The 22,463-nt window shown below is 40.4% G+C and overlaps 1 protein-coding gene and 1 long non-coding RNA gene across 2 annotated transcripts; one reads left to right on the plus strand and one right to left on the minus strand.

The window, feature by feature from the left end:
- Window positions 1–1,586: 1,586 nt before the first annotated feature.
- Window positions 1,587–21,472, plus strand: LOC134083452 (serine/threonine-protein kinase pim-2-like). Its single transcript, XM_062539777.1, has 6 exons — window positions 1,587–1,680; window positions 2,427–2,521; window positions 20,042–20,092; window positions 20,318–20,696; window positions 20,777–20,953; window positions 21,360–21,472. The coding sequence occupies exons 1-6, from the start codon at window positions 1,587–1,589 to the stop codon at window positions 21,470–21,472; spliced, it is 909 nt and encodes a 302-aa protein (XP_062395761.1).
- LOC134083191 (uncharacterized) lies at window positions 13,425–14,824 on the minus strand. Its single transcript, XR_009939720.1, has 3 exons — window positions 14,780–14,824; window positions 13,657–13,729; window positions 13,425–13,475 (listed from the first exon to the last, which is right to left on the minus strand). It is a non-coding gene; the product is annotated as an uncharacterized LOC134083191 (long non-coding RNA).
- Window positions 21,473–22,463: the final 991 nt, after the last annotated feature.

Raw genomic sequence — 22,463 nt, forward strand, 5'->3', positions numbered from 1 at the left:
ATGGATTTAAATAAGGAATACAGCCGTACATGTATAAACCGAGTCAGAAGAAGGTTCTGAGGAAGATGAAGTGCAGCAGATTCCCCAACAGAATGAATGTGTTAGATTGGTAAGTTTTATCAGTACATTTCTTAGTATAGTAACTCTCCAAAGTTAGCTAGCTGTAATAACGCTAGCATTACAACGTCTCTGCCATATATCTAGATACTAGCATCGTAAGAGCAGTTTAAAAAGAATTATTAATCGAAGGTATGCAAATGAGAGGGGGTGTATCTAAAGGGGGATGGGCGCCTATTACGTGTTATCTGAGCTCTGTTCAGATTGGAGCATTTCAACACGGCTGTTTCTATTTCCCAATTTGCATACGAAAGCAGGCGGGAGACGCGGTAAACTCTTTGGTGTTGTCCTTTAGACACTGCTCGCAGCCTAAATTCAATAGGAACAAGGTGAATGTGGTTTTGAATTCTAGGACTCCTTTAACACGTAGTCCAAGTTATAGCCTATGTTACTGTGCTGTTCACTCAGCCTATCCCACAATTCCCAGTCCCAATTTAAAACAAAATAAACCAAAATCCATCATAATTCTGAACCGAGGACTTTTAATGGCATACGATGCAATAAAAACAGCCAGTTTTGAATGTTGAAACAGTGTGTTAGGCTAGCGCCTGCTCTGCTTATGTTTTGATCTGACTAATCGTTTATTATAGGAAAAGACACCGTAGACAAGAAAGTATTAGACCTAACCGCATTTAAATACTTAGCTGACACATAGACTTGTTAACGGGCCGTATTCATCGCAGTTCAGCAAGCAGCTAATGGTAAGTGAAGATTCATATACTATATATAGTCATTGCCTTAGCCATCAGAGACGTTCGCTCTCCCAGGTTACAGAGGCTGTCGTCGCAGACGGCGAGTGTGCAGCGAGCAATGCAAGGAAGTCACGGTAATTCTACATATTTTTTCCCCCTTTACACTTTGTTGCTGGGAGGTTAGGGGAACGTTAATGCAACCAAATATAGTAAAGTTCCCTAAAGGGTATGAGAACGTTCTGCTAACCAAAATAAACAACCAGAAAAAAACGTAGTATTTTCGTCAAGAAAACTTTCCTGGGGAACCTTGTGGCAACTTTCGCAACTTTCAGGCAACGTTTTCCTAACCAGGAAGAAAACGTTCTAAAAACGTTCTCCTAACCAGATATTGTTAGCTGGGAAGCTGTTGTTCAAGTATTTATATATAGGCGTATACAAATGTAGATTGAAGCTTTATTTGTTAATACATTCAATTTGTAAAGATGTTTTCCAAAGAATGGAATTGAAATAGGCTGTTTTAGAATGATTGTGCATATAATCTCTGCTGTGATGAGGAATATTTCAATTTAGGAAATTCTGAAATACTGCAATTCTCAGCCACACTTGTTGTTTTCAGCTAAGGAAGTGGTGGGAAGAGGCCCCAATAGGACAGATGTCCTTCCTTCCACTTCAGGCAACTCCTCGGAGCCCACTGCTGCAGCCTCCACCTCTCAGTCCACCCAGCGTGGACCCATGAGGCCAGAGAGAACTTGCAGGCAGCAGCAAACCCAGGGCAACATGGCTCCACCAGCTGCAGTCCCTGACAAAAGCAAGAGAAAGAGGGACTACAGCAATGTGGGGTCAGCCCAGGAGACCTCTAGGGAGAACCTCGGTGCGGTGGACCCATCAGTGCTGAAAAGGACACGTGCTGAGCCCCGCACTACAAAGAGGCCGAGGAGGACCAACAAGCCACCCAATGATTAAGGTTAACAAATGTTGTAAAAAATCACCGCTTATTCAACGTTTCCTGAAATCACTGCAGAAACCAGGGGGTCAAGGCTGTGTTGATTAGCTTCGGCAAGTTAGCAAGCGCCATTTTCAATTATGGCGCCTCATGGAGCATTTAGAACCAGCTCCGTGCACGAAAATCCGTGTTGGGCACGAGCTCTCATGCGCGTACATGTTGGTGAACGGGTACCTACAGCCAATCATTACTCCGTGCGACACTCCACTGGACTCAGGTGTGCGTTCCCGAGCAACTTTTTCTGCTTGTTGTTACGCTGCAAGCAAGGTATGTGCATTATCGCCACCCTCTGAATTGGAGGATGACTCTCTTTTTACAGAATGTCCAATAAAGATCAATGTAGGTCCATGCGTCATTTCCAGCTTTGGATCTTTGCGCATGGTCAGAGCCGACTGGCGCTGGATCGGAGCTCCAGTGTTCAATATGGCGTTGACGAAAATTGGCCGGATTTACTAGCCTAGCATCGGCCATTCATTTGTATGGAGGGCGGGACTTAGTCACGCTCTCCAGTTATATATAATACCTCCATGGCAGAAACACAACTCTGCGTGCATCCCTCATCTCTTGGAATTACTTTGACTCACAGTTCTGTATGTGCTAATTTTTGCTTGCAGCATCCTTTATCCGCAAGTACACAATGGGAGACCTGCTTGGTAAAGGAGGGTGTGGATGCGTTTGTGAAGGAACCAGAAATTCTGACGGATTACAAGTGAGATTCTTCACCTCTGTACTACTTTCCCATTTCTGTTCTGGTTTTATTAGTGTGCTTGCTGCAAGTGCCATTTTACTTTCCGCCATTAACGAATTATGTATTTTGCCTCATATCTCCTGAACCAAACATGGTAACACAGAAAAGGTGATGTCTACCCCTATGTTTTGATGGTCAAGGATTACTATGATACCATATACAACATCATAAACTGTTCAGGTGAATAGTTAATGGTGAATTCAGTGATGTCACAGGAAATTACAGTAGGTCTATCTGAGAATCTCGGCTAGACTATAATATCATGTATGTTGCATGTTAGTTCTAAAACATAACCCAGCAAACAATTAACGTTCTGCTAACTTTCACTAACGTTAGCTTTTGGTTCCCCTATGGTTCGTTTTTCAGCAACCTACTAATAACGTTTAGAGAACGTTATCTCCAGGTTGTCAAAACAAATAACGTTCCCCTAACGTTTTTACAACTAAAGAAAAAAACGTTATATTCTGGTTGAATCCCAGCAAGCAAATAACGTTAGCCGCTGGTTCTCCTGTGGTTAGTTTATCAGTAACCTTCTAATACCCTGGAGAGAACGTTAGCTCCAGGTTATCAAAGTTTCCCGAACGTTATTACAACTAAAGAAAAAAACGTTATATTCTGGTTGCATTTCTCTTTTCACACAACGTTGCTACTTAGTTGTTTTTAGGTATCTTATTTGTATAACCATATCGGTATTCTCTGCTTATGTGCGTGGGGTTGATTGATGAAAATCGCCCCAGAGTTTCTATGAGTTTCCAATTGAACACGGCCAGCAGCCACACTGCAAAGTCGGAATAATTTGTTGCAAAATCGACATATAGCCCTATTCTATTCTTCCCCCCTCTGTTGGATTGATATTCGGCCGACCAGCCAGCCCGTCAGCTAAAGGGGCCAGCGAAGCTAGGTTGAGAAACTTCCATCTCGGGTCCGTGAGTGGGGTGTTGGTGTTTTAGCAGACTCAACCTCGCTAACTTTAAGACATTTGGATAACACAGAGATAAAGTTACTCACGTAGGCTGGCTGTATGGTATCGATCACATTCTTCACATCTCCATGCACTTGTTCCATTAAGTCCAACAGGCTTTTAAAAAACACTGTACAGGGTAAACCGGGTGGAAGAGCTAGCTAGCCATAGTCCCAGGCAGGCACACAACGATTTCATGCTAACTAATCTGACGAATAGTTTTGGATTAATCCATAATCGATTAGAGTGGCACCTGAAATGCATTCATGTTTTTAAAGCTTTATTTGTTATGAAAATATGATGATGAGGACTCCAATGAATTCTTTCTCAAACGTTGAGACTGCATCTTAAACAGCACAATGTTCCCGGGGGAGAATTGTTTTATATTAACACGTAGTCCAAGTTATAGCCTATGTTACTGTGCTGTTCACTCAGCCTATCCCACAATTCCCAGTCCCAATTTAAAACAAAATAAACCAAAATCCATAATAATTCTGAACCGAGGACTTTTAATGGCATACGATGCAATAAAAACAGCCAGTTTTGAATGTTGAAACAGTGTGTTAGGCTAGCGCCTGCTCTGCTTATGTTTTGATCTGACTAATCGTTTATTATAGGAAAAGACACCGTAGACAAGAAAGTATTAGACCTAACGGCATTTAAATACTTAGCTGACACATATTCATGTTATCGGGCCGTATTCATCGCAGTTCAGCAAGCAGCTAATGGTAAGTGAAAAAATATACATGTTATATATAGTCATTGCCTTAGTCATCAGAGATGTTCGCTCTCCCAGGTCACAGATAGGCTGTCGTCGCAGCAGGCGAGTGTGCAGCGAGCCATGCCTGGCTGTCACGATAATTCTACATTTTTTTTCCCCCTTTACACTTTGTTGCTGGGAGGTTAGGGGAACGTTAATGCAACCAAATATTGTAAAGTTCCCTAAAGGGTAGGAGAACGTTCTGCTAACCAAAATAAACAACCAGAAAAAAACGTAGTATTTTCGTCAAGAAAACTTTCCTGGGGAACCTTGTGGCAACTTTCGCAACTTTCAGGCAACGTTTTCCTAACCAGGAAAAAAACGTTCTAAAAACGTTCTCCTAACCAGAAATTGTTAGCTGGGAATCCTTTTGTTCATTAACCCTGACCAAACAGTGACTGTAAAGAATAGAATAATATTCAATATGACCATTAACAACTTAGCTTGAATAGAATGTCTCGAACACAAGATTTACTTAAAAAAAAAAAAAAAGTGAACGATTCACCTCAAATTTGGCACATATCACCTGGACTATAATGAAGGTTGGCTGTATGTTAAGGATTTATGCAACTCGTAAAGCACTGTAACCGTGTTCTGTGCCGTAGGCTATCCAAGATGTAACGTTAACATTATTGCACAACTGTGATTGAATTAAGCAATAAGGCACTCGCGTCCGTAGTTTCCCCTGATTTTCAAAACAGCTACAGGATATTGTAGGCCTGAAACACCTCTTGCTGTTCTAAAATAACTGTAAACTTCGTTGAACACAATGATGCACTGCAGCGAACACGGTTATCTAACGTTAGCCTATCTGACGTTAATGGCACTCGATATCGATGCACCATAGCATAGTCAGTGATGTGGTAGTCTAGTTAGCTGTAGTGGGTATACTGTGAAGTAGTAGTTAGGTGTAGTGGGTATGCTGTGATCAACCCAAAATGTTAATACGTATCCTTGCCCATTTTAAGTAGGTATAAGATACTTATTATGGTGATGGTATCACACAGATTACACCACTGCTAGTCACTATGATCTTGTGCAGAGGGATCATATTGTTAACTGTAGCCACTATGTGCTTTGTGGGGTAGAAAAAATGTTTTAAGTAGTTTGAATAGGCATTTATGTCCCAACTCAGTCCATTAATGGTGTGTAATGGTTCTCTTTTCCAGACTGGTGCTCCAGCTAGAAGATACTGTGCCATCAAGTTTCAGAAAATGTTCAAGCATCATGAGCGTATAGTGTGTATTGTTATATTTCTTTAGATGTTATCTGTATATACTTAGGTCTGTTCACACAATAAATAGTTTTATACACAGTGACAGTGCATAGTGTTCTGTATCTGTTTCAGTCTTCACTGTTTTGAATGTCATTGATGTTCAGAAACACTGTCTTTTAACCAAATTCTCTCTTTATTGCCCAATACAATTAACATAATGGGCAAACACATAAAAAAAACAATCTATATGCAACAGAATCATTACCACAAGAACTTGACTTAAATGTCACATGTACAGTATAACAAAAGGCACGGAACTGTACATACTGTACAAAAGGAATTGAACTGTAAAATCAAAGTAACTATGCGAATAGCAAAGTTCCGCTTATGCTCCTTGTTGGACTCCTCAGTGAGGAAATCCAGGATGGTGTTGATTTTTTTCATGGCTGCAGAGGTGCAGGGTGCTGAAGGGCTGGTTGCAGAGGTGCAGGGTGGGGATGAGTGCTCAACAATTTCCTAATGGAACAAGATGAATGTTGATTAATGTGATGTTTTTGGTTGTGTCACATGTAGACTGTGTGTGTGATATTTATACACAAACACACAGTCATGGCTGTGTTGACACCCCTTAGGATTAGTTGTTTTTTGAGCAAAACTCTTACACTTACACTTTTGAAGGGTTTTGTTTATTAAATAATTAAGCCAGGCTATTTTCAATAGCTCAACGCAACTAACACATCGATTGATTTCCCCAAATTCAACACACATCAAAACCTTCAAAGGTGTGTGAGTTTTGCTCAGAAACCAACCAATAAGGGGTGGCAAAACTTTTAGCCATGACTGTGTGTGTGTGTGTATGAGAGACAGTAAGAGAGACTGCTCATTGCAATAAGAACATGTTCACATTATGCTACTAAAAAAAATCCAGACCACTCAATACACTCATTACATACCATGAGGATTGACGTGGGATCCGCAGAAAAAGATGCCACAACAGGAGGGTCGAGTGAAGGCCTGGCACCCAACAACACAGCGGTCACTTCCCCCCCGTCTGTAGGACCTGGCCCAGTTTTGGGTGTTGGCAGTTCCTGGAAGGGCACACAACACACAAAACTAAATAATGCCTACATATACTATATGCATTTATTGCCTTGGATTTAGAAGATCTAGCTCTTCCATCCAACCTCATTTCTTTTACCAGTGTCCTGGATAATAACCAACAACAATGAACAGGAATGAATTACACACGATTACAATAATGCTAATACAATAATTAATTGCATTACAAGCTGCCATAAAAAGGTAAAAAAATGGGCATGTGAGTGGGGTTTTCATTTGTCTGTGGAGAAGACTCAATTAATTTGTTTTTCAAAGAAAAAGGTAAATCCCACACTAGAATAAAAGCTATATAACCAGTCTTTAAAGCAAGTCAGTGTTATTAGGTACCTGGGAGTGTGGTTTAATGTCAAGTTAACATTTAAGAAACATTCAGAAAATAGTTGATACAAGAAGGGCATCAACGTTTTGAAATGTATAACTCACTTGTTGCTTAGCAGCATATTTGGACCTCAAAAACGTATGGCCATGTTCTGCCCGAAAATGAATCATGGTTTCCTCCGGTGTCCCTGTATAATACAGAACAATACATGTAAAACATGTGTCGTTGTGTCCAAAAGCAAGTAGTGTCATTCACTGATATCAAGATATGATATGAATTCGCGGCTGTTAACCGTAGACATGCTTATCTAGTCCGAGGAATGCGGGGCTGTTTGTGTTTAGGTTACCAGATGAACTAGCGATTTTTAAAAAAGTTTCAGTTAAGAACATGGCTATACATAGATGTATACGACTGTATAGAGCACAAAACAAGACTGTCGTAATTTTTTTTATCAATTATTTAAGCCGAAAATAAAGTAACAGCCACCAGAAAACACTAGGCTAGGTGCATATCGATATCACCAGCATTAACGTTAGCTCTAGATAACGTTAGATAACCGTGTTCGGTGCAGTGCCCATATGTAACATCATTGTGTACACAACGAAGTTTATAGTAATTGTAGAACAGCAAGGGGGGTTTTAGGCCTAAAATACCCTGTAGGGGAGAGTGGGGTAAAGTGAGACATTTTTATTAGGGCCCGAGCACCGAGGTGCGGCCACTGAAAGTGGCTGCACCGTAGGTGCAAGGCCCTATTGTTTTTGCTCAGATTATTATTATTATTATTATTATTATACTTCTATTCCTCTTACTCTTAACTTTTTCGCCCTTTTTCACCAACTTGACATGCACTAAAACTCTTGTAATTTGGCATCTAGAAGTGGAATTGTTAACTGTACTTAGAGACAAAGGTTTGGCCTAGGGTGTGGCTCAGGGACTGTATAGCGCCACCTAGCGCGCCGTTTACTGTGGTTGACGCATACATTCACGGAAATGAACCGAATTTGGTGGACATGTGTGTTGTATTATTCTAAACAAGTTTTACATTGAAACTATATAGTAAATATTAAAAGAATTTGAATTATGTGAGATTTTCTGATTTTTGCACATCATGTATTTTGAAATACTTCTCCTAGACGGTTTATTGAAATCATGTCATTTCAGCAGTAAAATGATCTTGAGGGGTTGCCCAAGAGGAATTGCGACCAGATTTTTGAATTTCAAAAGTATATTGAAATGGCGAAGGTTTGAACCTAGGTGTCTTATAAAAGGAACAATAAGTTGGTGTTATAGGCAGAAAACAGTGACTAATTTGGATGAAATTTAATGGAGTAGTAGTTAGTGTGTTTGTAGTGTCAGTCATATACACATTTTGAGTTTGGTGTTGTTTGTCACTCAATAGCGCATTAAGGATTGCGGTTGACATGTAGTTTTACCTAAAATCTAAAATATTTATCCTCTGGCTGATATTATCGGCTGATATTAGGCATTTTCCAATCTATTGGTAGTGACATTTATAATGGCTGATAAATTAATATTTTGAAAATAAAGTAAAAACGGATGAAACACCCTTCATGCAAGCCATGAGTGTTGGTGTTGCATAGTGCATGTCATTAGTGTTGGCGTTGTAGTTTGTCCACCAGAGGGAACTCTACACTGTCTCTGTTTGTAACACTCGTGTATATAACACATCCAGCGAGCGTCGGACAGAGAGAACCTTATAACCTGGAGCGAGGCCATCGGTGAAGTGTATTCATGGTGAGTTCGTCACGAGACATACATTGCTTGAATAACAAATAAAAGAACATTCCCATCAGTTCTCTTAACTCAAATAAGCATGACAAAATTTGTGACTACCAGTTTTGGTGCTGTTAAATAAACCGTGAGTGAAGCGGAATAAGCTAGTAATTGTCACGTTGTTACAGTGTAGGTAGCCTATCCTCTTAACTTTTGACAATGTGACTGAAAATGTATTACTTTAATAGTGTGACAGTTATAGCAATGCGACGTATCATCTCTCTCCGATCTGTTATTTTGTAAACATGTTTTACAATTTGCAGTATGACGTTATCCATTGCTGAAATGTGGCTCACATAGACTAGCTAACCACATAGCTATGCCTCTATCAGTGGAGGACGTTACCATTAATGAGTTTGAATTGAAACAACAACGAACTTATTCTGCGTAACTAAAGGAATGATTACTCTATTTATAACTAGCATATCTGTGTCCCTACATTGTAAATACTGGTCGCTTATCCTGAACTGGCGTTTGAACCTTAGCAGGATTCATCAGCTAATTAGCCCACTATGTTTTTCTAAATTCGGCATAGGCTACAGTTTACATCTTGACTACGTTTACATCAAACTTGGATTAAACTCTGAAAGACAGCATGACGTTTACTGGATATCTGAGGATGTTTCTCCATGGACATCTAGAAAGCAGGAGAGAAGATGACAGAACAGCTAGAACTGGCCGTCAGCTAGCTGGCTAGCTTTCAAGGAAGGTACAGTATACGTAAGAACTTTCCCCTCCAGTGTTAGCAGGGCAGGTTATTGTTATTCAGTTGTGGCGATCAATTGCCTTTACATTGAGTGAACCATCTATCTATTCAAAATAATCTAAACGTTTCCCCTATCTGGAAATACGTTAGTTTGGTGCCACGGATTCATATGAGCAGTCGTGCAATGTGTGTGGGATCCCTGCGTGAAACCATACGAGGCTAGAAGCAACGATATAACAAACGATTTATTCCTGCAACTCTACCATACCCATGCAAACAGCATAGGCAGACTGCCTAGTCCTAGTTTTTGAAAGGATTTAAGATGGTATGAACATAGTTTATCCCTTTGCATACGTTTGCAAACATGCTCTGGGTAGACTTCAAAACGTTTTTTTTTTCTTTCTGATCTGCCATCACTTACAGCCTAGTTTAATTAGGCTATCCTATGCATTAATAACCTGGGCTATGATGGGCTACCTCGAAATTTGCTGTCGTTAGGCATGAAACGGTAAAGCTCAAATTATTTATTTAAAAGACGTAGCATTTTGCCCATCAACTCTCTTGTGAGGCCAATAGTGTTGTTGGCTTTTCCACTCGTTCGCATCCAGTTTGACGTGTCCGGATTTTCCGATAATGACAACAATCTCGTGATGGCGACTTTTAATTTCTGCGCGTGTAAACTAGTCTACAGTGCCTGAAGTTAGCTGAGACAGACTAGCCGACTGGTTTTCATCGTTTTAGCCACAAAGCCTGTCTACCTTAGGTAAACTACAGTAAATCGTTTAGTTAACACCTAGTCATTTCGCGTTTTTCCAGCCTTTCATCTCCGTGCGCCCCATGTCATTCAAAACATATTTCGGGATAGCCATCTCACTATGAGAAAACGTATGACGATAGTGCTAACAGATTAACACGTTGGCATGCTTGGTAAACATGTCTTGCACATAATATTGAGCTGATTTTTTCTTTAGTGGAAATGGCCTGTAGCATTGTGCTGATAGATGAAAAAGTCGCCTATTTAAAGGTACAATCTGAATTTTAATCCTAGCTCTCCATTTAGTGTGTGCACTTGAACAAGTGATGTAGCCTATAACAGTAGGGCCAGACATTTATTTTTAGGAGGATAGGACATGTTACTTTGGAAGGAGAGAAAGTGGTGCAATTTGATTTTCTTTGGAACTTAAATATCATCAAGCAACCTCTTCAAACAGCATCATCAATAGGCCTATTCACTATTATATATTATTGTACAGGACTAGAGCTAGAGGACTGTAAGGGGGCAGGCTATATGTTATCAGTAGGCCTATAGTCAAACATGTAGTCAAAATTATAACTTTATGTTGGTTTAAGTGAAAACAAAACATGTCATGAACTGAGAAAATCCATGGTTCTACATCATTGTTGGCAAAATGATCATGATAGCCTACATATTTCAGCCATATCTGGTTTAGCCTTGAGTAGGCCTAGGCTACTTTGCTATAAATTAGTTATAGACTTATTACAATATAGTCTATATATATCTATATATATATCGAGGGCTGAGAACCACAGGGGCGTAAGTGACATTTCACCAACTTTACAAGAGCGCCAAAACAAATCTAACTGCTTATGTTTACAGTTAAAGACCTTTGGTTTTTGTTCAATAACTTTATATTTATAAATATTTTACTTCTATAATTTTGTAAGCTAAAAAGAGCTCATCAAGAGCTTTCAGGTGATAACTCAATTTTTACCAAAATGTCACTTATGCAACCGCCCCTTTGGTTCTCAGCCCTCGATATATGTTCTAATGTTTGAAATAAATGTATCACAATTTATCAATAGTTCTCATAAAAGTCATCTGATGTTATCATTTAAGGGGTAATTTTTAAAAACTTTCTCCTGGGGGTGCTGGGTATATTTTCCTCTTTTTTGTCCTTTGCCAATCACACCCCTGAAATATAGTGTGAATCGATCCATGCTGTTCAACATCATCGAGTGCTGTCAGTAAGATAAAGAACAAGGAAACTTGATATGGCAAAGCAGCAGCAAACACTCATTTTCTATGCCCCATTCAGTTAACCTAATGATACTTGCTGGTTCAGTATTCGGCTTAGGTTGTATCAAATTTCAAATCAAATAAAGTAAATTAAGTATGAGAAAGTCTGCGTACCTTTTACTCTTTTTTTGAACATTTAAAACCCTACAACTTATCTTCGTGGCAGAAGGCGTACTTTAGAAATTTCACAGACAAAATTGTTTTTGCTACCATTAGTCGGAGACAGAGCTCTGGCCTAGGGTGTGGCTTAGGGACTCTATTTTCAATTTCAATTTCAATTTAATGTCGCTTATAGAGCGCCAATACATTACACATGTCTCATGGCGCTTTACTGAGTGTTAGACATTCTATAGAGCCACCTAGCGCATTGTCTGTTGTGGTTGACACGCACATTCACCAAAATTAACCAATTTTGGTGGGCATGTGTGTTATTGCTATCTCTAGTCAGAGACAGAGCTCTGGCTTAGGGTGTGGTTTAGGGACTGTATAGCGCCACCTACCGCATTGTCTATTGTGGTTGACCCATATATTCACGAAAATGAACCAAACTTGGTGGGCTTGTGCGTTATTGCCATCGCTTGTCAGAGACAGAGCTCTGGCCTAGGATGTGGCTTAGGGACTCTATAGCGCCACCTAGCGTGTTACCCGTTTTGGGTTGACATTTACATTCACGAAAATGAATCAAATTTCATGAGCTTGTGAGTTATTACTGCCGCTAGTGAAAAACAGCTCTGGCCTAGGGTGTGGCTAAGGGACTCTATAGCGCCACGTAGCGCGTTGTCTGTTGTGGTTGACACATACATTCAGGAAAATTGACCAAATTTGGTGGCCATGTGTTGCTCATGCACATGCCCACCAACACGCCTCATGTTGCTTTGTTAGATTCCGAAATGTCACAGGTCTCCGCACCGCAGGTGCTCGGGCCCGCCATCGCCGCTTGCGGCTATATTTTACATTTGCTCCCCTCCAAGCGAGCTAAAATGATATATCGGTGAAATTGACACATTTCCCATTAATTGAGGATGTTTCCTTGCAATGGTAATGATCAGAATGTATTTTGGATGAAAGGCAGTGACAATATAATGTTTTTTAAAAAAGTGGTCTTGTGTCTCACTTTACCCCAGCTTCGGGGTAAAATGAGACAGACCAGAGAAGTCAATGGGGTAAAGTGAACCAGCTTGGGGTAAACTGATTCACTTAGTTTTTCCACTCTGAAACAACAACAGATGTTGTAACAGTTAGAATTCTGACTAGTAATAGAATCATGGGGATTGGTCAATTAAGCATTTTATTTCCTAGGCACTTGAAAGTGATTCTAAACAAAATCAAATACAACATAATGTAATTCAAAATGTTTAATTAACATTCAATTGAGAGATAGAAATCACCTTGCTGTAATTCAACTTATACACTACAAAACATCATGTAGGCTGTATAAAAGTCTTAATATAAAAATATTATTGAACACAGCCCACACTCACACACATATAATAATAATAATAATAATACAAATAATAAAAAACAATTTCAGCCAACAGAACACAGTCTGTGGGTCAGAACACAGGACCCTTAGAGCCAGAACAGCCTGGGACTCAACAGGACTAGATCCTAAATTAGAGCATCAGTCATTCTCTACTACTCTACATTCCAGCCCTGCAGATTGCAAGCGAAGATGAACCATTGCTCTCTATGGGTGGTTCCTCCACGCCTCTTAGGATCAGGCATCTTCTTCACCACATCTGCTTTGGAAACATATGCCACATCTTTTTTTAATTTAATCCAATTCACAGATTCATAGCATTGTACATGTACCAACACTTTACTGTGCACGGGATTTTAATGTGTTTTTTAATATGTACTAGCACTTTAAAGGAACACTTCACCGTTTCTTCATATTAAACTACGTTATTAACTTAATTAAGACAAGTTGATACATACCTCTCACGCTTCAATGCATGCACTCACTGGCTCTGGCGCGCGGCACAACTTTGATGGCACTTAGCTAGCCCATTGCATTCATTAGGATCCAAACAGAGATGAAGTTAGAAGTGACCAAACACCTCCATGTGAAAACGTGACATGTATGTATCAAATCGTCTTAATTAGGGAAATAACACAGTTTGATATGAAAAAACGGTGAAGTGTTCCTTTAATATGCCCTCTAGTGTCCATGTGTAGCTTACCTGCTGTGGCTTTTGTACTGTAAAGACACCTGACTTATCCACATTATAAATCATGTGTGGAGGGAATGCATGCCTGTTAAAGATGAGAGGCATAGTAAGAACCATATCAGAATCAAAGATCTCACAGGTAAAGCCTTCGTAAAGCATTTGCAACTAAATAATTAAGTCATCTGTCCATCACTACAGCCAGATTGTCAAAGAACTCCCTGACTGTAGTTTTATTGAAGGCTGTAGCCCTTCCCAGGGATGTTGCCTCTGGAGTTCGGACAGAGAGATGGCGACGTGCTAGGAAGCTGCGAAACCAATCTTCACCTAGAGTAGACAATTCATTATTATTATAAGATTAGGTTGCTTTAGTAGTTAGGCCTTAATTAACCTATATAATCATGTGATCTCTTGCACCCTAGCTACCTGCACATTGTGTCTTTGACCAATTGGCAGGGACAGGGATATTCTTTCTCTCTGCATATTCAAATTCAAGTTGACGGCACTTAAGTGGAGTCAATATGTCTGTCCCTTGCAGCTGCTCTGATAGACTTATTTCCTTCCTTGACCTCAGCAGCTGCACTCTCCATCTCCTCGAGGGGTGTTTTGCCCCAGGTTGTCTTCCTGGTGTATTGCATTGGCATGATGGCTTTTCTACAATGTTCATCACATTTGAAATAAAAATTTAACATTACATATGAATTCAAATGTAATAAATTATAATAATAATGATGTATTATTAATCATTATTAATACATTATATAAATATTAGAATATATTATAATATATAAATAATAAAAATAATAATGATTAATTACATTAAAATATGTTTAAAACTAAACTTTACTTGTGCCTCATGGTGGGGTAAAGTGAGACACTGTATCACTTTACCCCACACCATTTGTCTCATTTTACCCCACCTCCAACATTTTAGAAAAAATTACCTCTCTAAGCAATTCAGGCTAACCTTCAGCTAGCATCATCACGTGATTGTATATGTTGTTAGTTCATCAACAGGTATGATATACGTTTTTCTACCTGAATCAATTCGTTTTGGCACAGCAGCTGATTAAGTTGACAGCAAGAAAATTTACTTTTACATGCACAAAAAACATTTTTTGGGAAAAAACATGCTTACCTCAGTAAAACGAGCTTCTCTCCTTCATGGCCAAGGGGAAATGGGAAGGGCTTGAAAACAAAATGGTCACATGGGCACAAATGTGTTCTGTTGCCTAGATACAGGGTGTGTCTCACATTACCCAGTGTCTCACATTACCCCACTCTCCCCTAGCTGTTTTAAAGTCAGCGTAAACTACGGACTCGAGTGACCTAATTCAATCACAACCTGTCAAACAACTAGCGATAGCTGTTAGCTACTGTCAAACTAGCGATTTAAATTAAAGTTTCAATTAAGAACATGGTTGCAAATATAGATGTATATGATTGTATACAGCACAAAACAAGATGTTATTTAAACAGAAAATACTTACATTTGTGGGACTCCCTCGATGTTTTGGCCGCCATTGTTGCCGGTTTCGCCGTGTGTTTTGCGTTCCCCTTGGTTTCAAGTGAGCCCGCGAACTAGCTTGGTTTTAAGGGGTATCTAACCCTTAACCTTACCCCTCCCCCTCGATCAAAATGAGAATTGAGATGGCCCTTGATCTCACATGAACGCGCAACACCAAGGGGAAGGGGTAAGACAAAGGGGTAAGATAGAGTATTGGGATTCAGCCTAATACAGAGTGAGTCTACTACCTGTAAGTTGAAGTTGTGTGCGTCCATGACAACAAAGTAAGTAAAAGTAATGTTTGGTTATGTGTATTGTAGGTGGGATGTGTCGTTTACGTTAATATAATGCAAGTGATTAGCATGCTAAACGGAGATTTAGCATTCAGGGGATGAATGAATGCTGTTTATGTTACGTGTGTAATTAAGACAAGTTGTGCTCATAGAGAGATAGAGATACACTTTATTTGGTAATCATATTACTAATAGCATTTTATTTGGTTCTTTACAGACCACACATTCCTATATGTATAAGTTCATCCACACTGTTGTGTGGAACCTGTTTGAAGAGAAAATAAAGAAACGACTGCTTCAACCGGTGTTTTAACTGACGCCACCCAAGCAACACAAAACCTCATTTCCATACAGTCCTTTAGCCCTCAGTAACAAAGACAGTTTGGAGCCTGGCAGATGTGAAGGCAGTGAAAGGTAATTAAATGCATGGTCCAAGAAGCCAAACTATGTTAACTGTAAATTTAATATGGAACGAGAGGTACATGTTGCTGATGTCGTTTCGCAACTCATCGAGCTAGCAATTGCTGTCAAGCTAGTCTACATCAGGCAGTGCATAGATAATATTATGACACTTTTTTACCGTCAGTGAAGCACCGAGTGAAAGTCAACGTTTGCTTTATATCCAGTGACAGTGGTGCTGATGTCGTTTGAATAAGTACAGTAAACTTATTCAGAAGATCTAAAAATATTTGCACTCATGCTAGCTATGGTCTATGTGGCACCTATGAATCCCCCTGTTGCTAGCTGCTGCCAAGTTGAAGTAGGCTGGTCATGTCTAAAGTGTGATTATTTTCAATAACTACTCTTCCTGATTGATTGTCATTGACACCGTCAGCGTGATTATTTTCAATAACTACTCCTCCTGATTGATTGTCATTGACTCCGTCAGGGTATGGCTCACCAAAAGAGGGAGAAAGTAAGCTGTGTATGGCAGGTACTTGTGTGGTAGGCTAGGCAGTACTGTTCCATGTAAACTGCAGTGGTGGACTGCGTGATCGCTGGTCAGGCCACCCCAAAGAGTAGCCTAGGCATCACCAAATGGAGGACCACGGTCCGGGTCCGGACACAGTGACGGTTCTGTCCGGACCCAGCCTAATTGTCAGCCTAATATCATCAAAGAGCATCGTCCGTAGCCAAGCTAATCAACTCGATTGTTTACCTTTCAGCAACAGAGAATAGGCCTAGCGGGAGAGAGAGGAGATGAGAGAAAATGGCTTGCTCAACAATTAGAAAAAAACGAACTTTTAAAGATGAATGGACGGACCAATACGTTCATTCTGCTGTGAATATGTGCTGTGAAACTGTAGCGACGTTAGCGTCACTAACACGGGTCGTTTGAGGAAAGGTACAAAGTCCGTGAGGGCAAGTAACACTTGAAAAACCGCCGTCACGTCATCCTGCACTAAGCTTCCTTGTACGCCGCTATTAAAAGTATTACGGTTCCCCATTGACTCCAATTGATTCCGATCGATGTGCTGAAACAAACGCTGCTGACATATGACAGTAACCATTTCACTTTGATAATAACCTACATTTTTGTCCGACATAATAGAGCAAGAATTTCAAAATTTTATCGACGCAACGTGGAGAAACTTAGTGGAGAACAAAAACATTACATCCGTGACCCATGTTCAATGCAATTCCCCATTGACCCTGGGTCACGAAAAATGGCAGCCGTTATTTCTTGAATGTCAGAGTAATGACATTCAAAATGATACCTTAATAATACACCACCATTCATAAAGTAACGAAGTATGGAAAGCAAAACACAATTTATCACATGGATCACCCAAACGACTTTGTGCCAATTTTCAACCGCGCAGCTTTTATTATCATAATAATGGGTGTGAAATATTACTTAACCACTAGATGGCGGCATGGCACAGCACACTTTGCATGACACCGCAACCATGATACAGGAAGTAAATGGTTGCTGTGTCATGCAAAGTACAGAACAAACAAACTTAATGTTAACGAAGTTGTTGACATTACGCCCTGAAGTAATGTAAACTGTAGCCTATTGTTGTTTGTGCTACAAAGAAAACTTTAATTGATATTATTGCAATATAATTATTATGGCCAAAATTGTTTTTATGAAATGATATATCAAAGCAGGTAGAAGTAACTGTAGTCACTTGACATTTCTGAGGATTTACATATTTCCATCAGTGCAGTGGTATAGAAATTCTTCAGTGGAGGCACCACACTAGTTAATCACGCTATCAACATCTTCTTACCTTTTCTTCTGTTATTACTATTCTTTAACTTTATGGTAGACAGTGAGTCCAGCAAATTGAGAACCTAGGATCCTGTTTATGTTTAAGAATGTGACTCCAGTATATGTTGAGACGTGGAAAAGGGGGTTATATTTATATAATGCAAATGATTATGTTAACAATGTCATCGAATATGTTGTACAAACAAGAAGAGCGAAATGGTAAGCTTTTAAGAAATCATCATCCACATCATAGTATGATGCTGTGTGGGGTTATGGACTTGACAGTTTTGCATGGAATTGCCCATACAGTATATACATACAGTATACATATTTAAGCAATATAGCACGAGTGGGAGTGGGTTGTTGCTAGATATTCCCACGGGTGTTGTTCGGCCGTAGCCTCGAGGCCGGAGGCCGAGTGGCGCAGGCAACAACACCCGTGTAAATATCCAGCAACAACCCACGATCACAAGTGCTATATTGCTTTTATACAACAATTCTACCACTTGTTTTTTGCGCTAATTTCCCATTATAATGTAAATCGCTAAAACTGTCTTGTTTGTAGAACTAACTTCTCTCCGCCACAAAGTTCTATTACTTGCAGGACAAACTGCCGTTACTAGTTCTAAATGGATGGTTGCTATGGCCAAAGGCCAGTCGTTAGTTCTAAAAGCACGTTGCTATGGCCAAAAGCCAGTCGTTAGTTCTATCTCTCCCGTTGTCAAGCAATGCAGAATATAGCCTAATAAACGTTAGCTCGCATTGCGTCTGGTTAGGACATGCTTTTAGCTTTGAAACATAACTATTTTACTTAGCCTACATGCCATCCAACTAGCTAATATCCACCTCCGTCATATTCTATGTTCTGAGTATCTGTATTTCAGCTTGGATGCAACGTGACGTCGTTTTACACTTGACAATTTGACATTGTATCGCGGAGTGATTTATTATTAGCTGTGAAAAGTCAGAGTGGATTATCGTGGGATATTTCAACTCATGGAACGTCTCTCGGCCAATCAGAAACAAAGAAACAGCTTCATAGAACCCAATTGTTGTATAATAAGATTTGACACATTGCAGTTTTTTAATGCTGGGGTTATTTATAAATCAAAGAATTGTGGGTAGATGTGGGTGAACTGTGCAACATGCAGTTTGTGGACAAGAGGCAGACGTAACAGACAGATATTTGTGTTTGAAGGGGTGGTGTGTCTGTGTGTGTGTAAGTGTGTGTAAGTGTGTGTGTGTGTGTGTGTGTGTGTTTATGTGAAAGTCTTCGTTGCTAGTCAACTCAGCGACATGCAGTTTGTGGACAAGAGGCAGATGTAACGGACTGACGTCTCTGTTTGAAAGAGTTGTTTGTGTGTGTGTTTGTGTGTGTGTGTGTGTGTGTGTCTTTGTTGCCGGTGTACAGTATTTCTGAATATGAATGCTGTCTGGACAGGAAATGGCATAGCTTTTATCACATGCAACCAATCCAAAATCGATTTCATATTCAGAAACGTTAACCAGTAACAGCATGGTTGCTTTGACATATCAAAACCAAATTTTATCCTATTACATCATTTGAACAGGTGAGTCGTCCTGTTTATTTTACCATCCATTTGAGGCTATAACACATTGCAACTTATTCAACAGTGAGTAAACTGCGGATGTTCCCGCATAACAGGATAGCTATACTCCTAACATTACTCGTATTTGTTCTAGAAACATGCCTAGTTCCTTAGGCTCCCTCCTTCCTTCAGTGGTTACGTGTTTCATGCTAGCTACACGTGAACAACTCATACTTAATTCAACACAAGGTCTACAGACCTTAGAGGTGTACATTTCATTTTCATACATCAAAGCGTTCGCCCGTGACAGCCAATCAAATTCGATGGTGAAGCGTCCAAACAGGAAGTGAGGTCAAATCTCGGAAACGCTGTGAGGTATCGAGACCATATTTGGCGGGATGATTTTGGACACCATCCAAAGTAGCCTCAGTAAATGTGTTGTAATTTGGCCACTAGGGGGCGCCGCAATTAGCAAAAATGCATTTTGGCTCATATCTCTTTACGTCTTTGGGATGACATCTACATTTTTACATTGGAGGTGCTCTGGGACATACCACTGATAAACCTAGGCAACTCGTCAGGTCAGTGTAAGAATTCGGCAATCGAGGGCAACGTCGCCAAACTCGAAGCAGCTTCGCGTCTTGGCCAAACTTTGGCGCTTTGACCTGAGGGCGAGCTGTCGCGTATCCTGCCGGGGCGCTCTCGCGGCGCGTCGGAGCAAGCACACTTCGCACTTTCCCACCGGGAAATGCATTCTAGTTTTGTTAACTGCCTGGTCTTTAGCAGTAATTCTTAATCAGCCAAAGTTGAACACTTTTCCTACTCCCTGTAGGTTGCCATCAAGCTCATCCCCAAGGAGAATGCAATGGGTTATATAACTGTGGTAAGTAATCATTTTAAAGTTTTGTCCATCTAGTTGAAGCTGAATCATCCCAACCTGGAATAGAATTCTAGAATGACACTCTTATGGCATATGAACAATAAAGTAATCCATGTTACCTCTATTATCCATATCCCAACTGCCTTGATTTCTTAATTGGATCTTGATTTCAACTACAACTTCAAAATTGTATTCTAACTCCCCTCATTTCCTCCAACTCTTTCTAAGCCTGACACCGGTGAACAGCTCCCTCTGGAGGTGGCCCTCATGACCATAGTGTCCAGGCCACCAGAGTGCCCTAACATCCTCAAGCTCGTGGAATGGTTTGCGTTGCCCACCATGTTCATTCTCATCCTGGAGCGCCCCATGCCCTGCATGGATTTATACGAGTACTGCGAGACTTTGGGAGGTCGGCTCACTGAAAGCCAGGGGAAGCACATCATCCGCCAGGTGGTCCTTGCTTTGAAACACTGCCGTGACCGCAGCGTTTTACACCGTGACGTAAAGCAAGAAAACATCCTGGTCAACACCGATGATGTGACGGTCAAGCTCATTGACATTGGCTGTGGGGAGCTGTTGAAAGAGGGCCCCTACAACGCCTTTGCTGGTATGGCGATTGGTATGGCGATATTCTGATTGACCTTTGAATAGAGTCTCAAATGACCCCAAATGACCTCTTGTTTACAGGCACGGAGGCGTTTAGCCCACCCGAGTGGTGGCTGCATAACAGCTACCAGGGCCGTCCGGCCACCGTCTGGTCCCTGGGTGTGCTGCTCTATGTCCTCCTCTGTGGGGAGCTGCCATTTGTGGACGACGTTGAGATCGTCACCAGACGACTGCGTTGCAGGAGGGGTCTATCCAGTGGTGAGCCAACGCAAGAGCGTTTAAACATTCCAGAGTGTAATCATACCTGTCCATAGACATTCAGATCAACACCTCCCAAAAGCTGAGGTCAGAAAGAAGCTCAGGTGAATTAACATGACGTTGTTGTGCCCTCCTGTCCAATATAACTTGTACAGAATGCCGTAATCTTATTCACTGGTGCTTGAAGAAAGACCCATCCAAACGGCCAGTCCTGGAGGAAATTCTCCAGCACAAGTGGCTCTCAGCTGACTAGGGTTAGGTTACAGCAAGGAGAGAGAGGAGGAACTGTAAGGCAAATGAAGTCTAATCGACAGTGAATCAAAATGTTACACATTTCACAGATGAAAAACATTTTCTTCTTACCATGTGTGTACGTGTTATCTAACATCTTTTCATACAAAACCAGTGAGTGACAGGGAAGGAGGTTGCTTAAGGAACAGCATCAAAGCCTCAGAACATCTGGACAAGGAAAGCCATGGGAAATACCATCTCCACAAGAACCGCAAGGAGGTGTATTAGTCCACAAGAATACGTCTAACATCAAAACAGTATTCCTGTCAAATTGTGGAGACTAAGCAGAGTTGGTGGGTTGAGACTTTGAGTCTCACTGAGCTCTCACAACGCTGCTGAGTCGATAATTGTTACATGAAAAAGGCCCGCTGTAGATGGAGCAGGCAGCAAATACCATCTCATTTCTGGTGGGTTCATCCAGCAAGTGTTTCCAAAAGAACATTTACGTGAAGTAACAGATTATAATGATATTTGGATCAAAGGTTGGATACAAGATGATACTAAGCACATAGATCATAAGAGCTACTCATTGTAAAAATCTTCTTTTTAAAGGCCTACTCCCATTACGAACACTCCCATGATTGACAAGGTTCAGTAGGGCTGGTTGAATGCCACTATCTCAGCCTTGCTCTCGGCTGCACACCGAGCCAGCATGCCTGTGTCAAAAGTACCACGGACTGGGCCTGTTGTGGGAAGCACTGTTCATATCATGAAAAAGTAAGAAGTTACTGTCATTCAGCTATACACTGAATAACTTTAAAGAATACTTTGAGAATATGAATACTTTGAAGTGTAGGCTACTTAACAGAGCTCTTTATTCCCTTGAAGGGTAATTTCATGGACTGTTCCAGAAGGCTTCTCCCTGACAACCGTTGTTGTTCTCTCTCTCCACTGTAGCTGACCACCTCATTTATCAATTATATAATTTTCAAACCATTGAATATTTCAATAAAAAAAAAAAAAAATGTGGTCAATTTAATGTCAGTTGTCTTTTGTTAATGGTTAAGGAAAGCAAGAAGAAAGGTTAAAGAAAAATCAACATACTAATGCAGGCAATGATACAATAAACAATATTAAATGGGCTTTAATCTGAAAAGTCTGATATATGAGAATATTCAGTATTAATGTAAATGATGCTCATAAAAGATAATGTAGGCCAGCACCATTTAAAGTCACAGTCACCAAACCTGGTGCCCAACAAAGTCTCAAATACCTCAAT

This window comes from Sardina pilchardus, chromosome 6 (genome assembly GCF_963854185.1).
Source record: "Sardina pilchardus chromosome 6, fSarPil1.1, whole genome shotgun sequence".
NCBI lineage: Eukaryota > Metazoa > Chordata > Actinopteri > Clupeiformes > Clupeidae > Sardina > Sardina pilchardus.

What these genes read in the sequence shown, in the direction of transcription:
- LOC134083452 (XM_062539777.1), top strand. Translation starts at nt 1,587, where the DNA reads ATGGCTCCACCAGCTGCAGTCCCTGACAAAAGCAAGAGAAAGAGGGAC. An exon ending in GACCTCTAGGGAGAACCTCG is followed by an intron (nt 1,681 to 2,426) that starts GTGCGGTGGACC and finishes TTTTGCTTGCAG; the next exon opens with CATCCTTTATCCGCAAGTAC. An exon ending in CAGGAGGGGTCTATCCAGTG is followed by an intron (nt 20,954 to 21,359) that starts GTGAGCCAACGC and finishes ATACAAAACCAG; the next exon opens with TGAGTGACAGGGAAGGAGGT.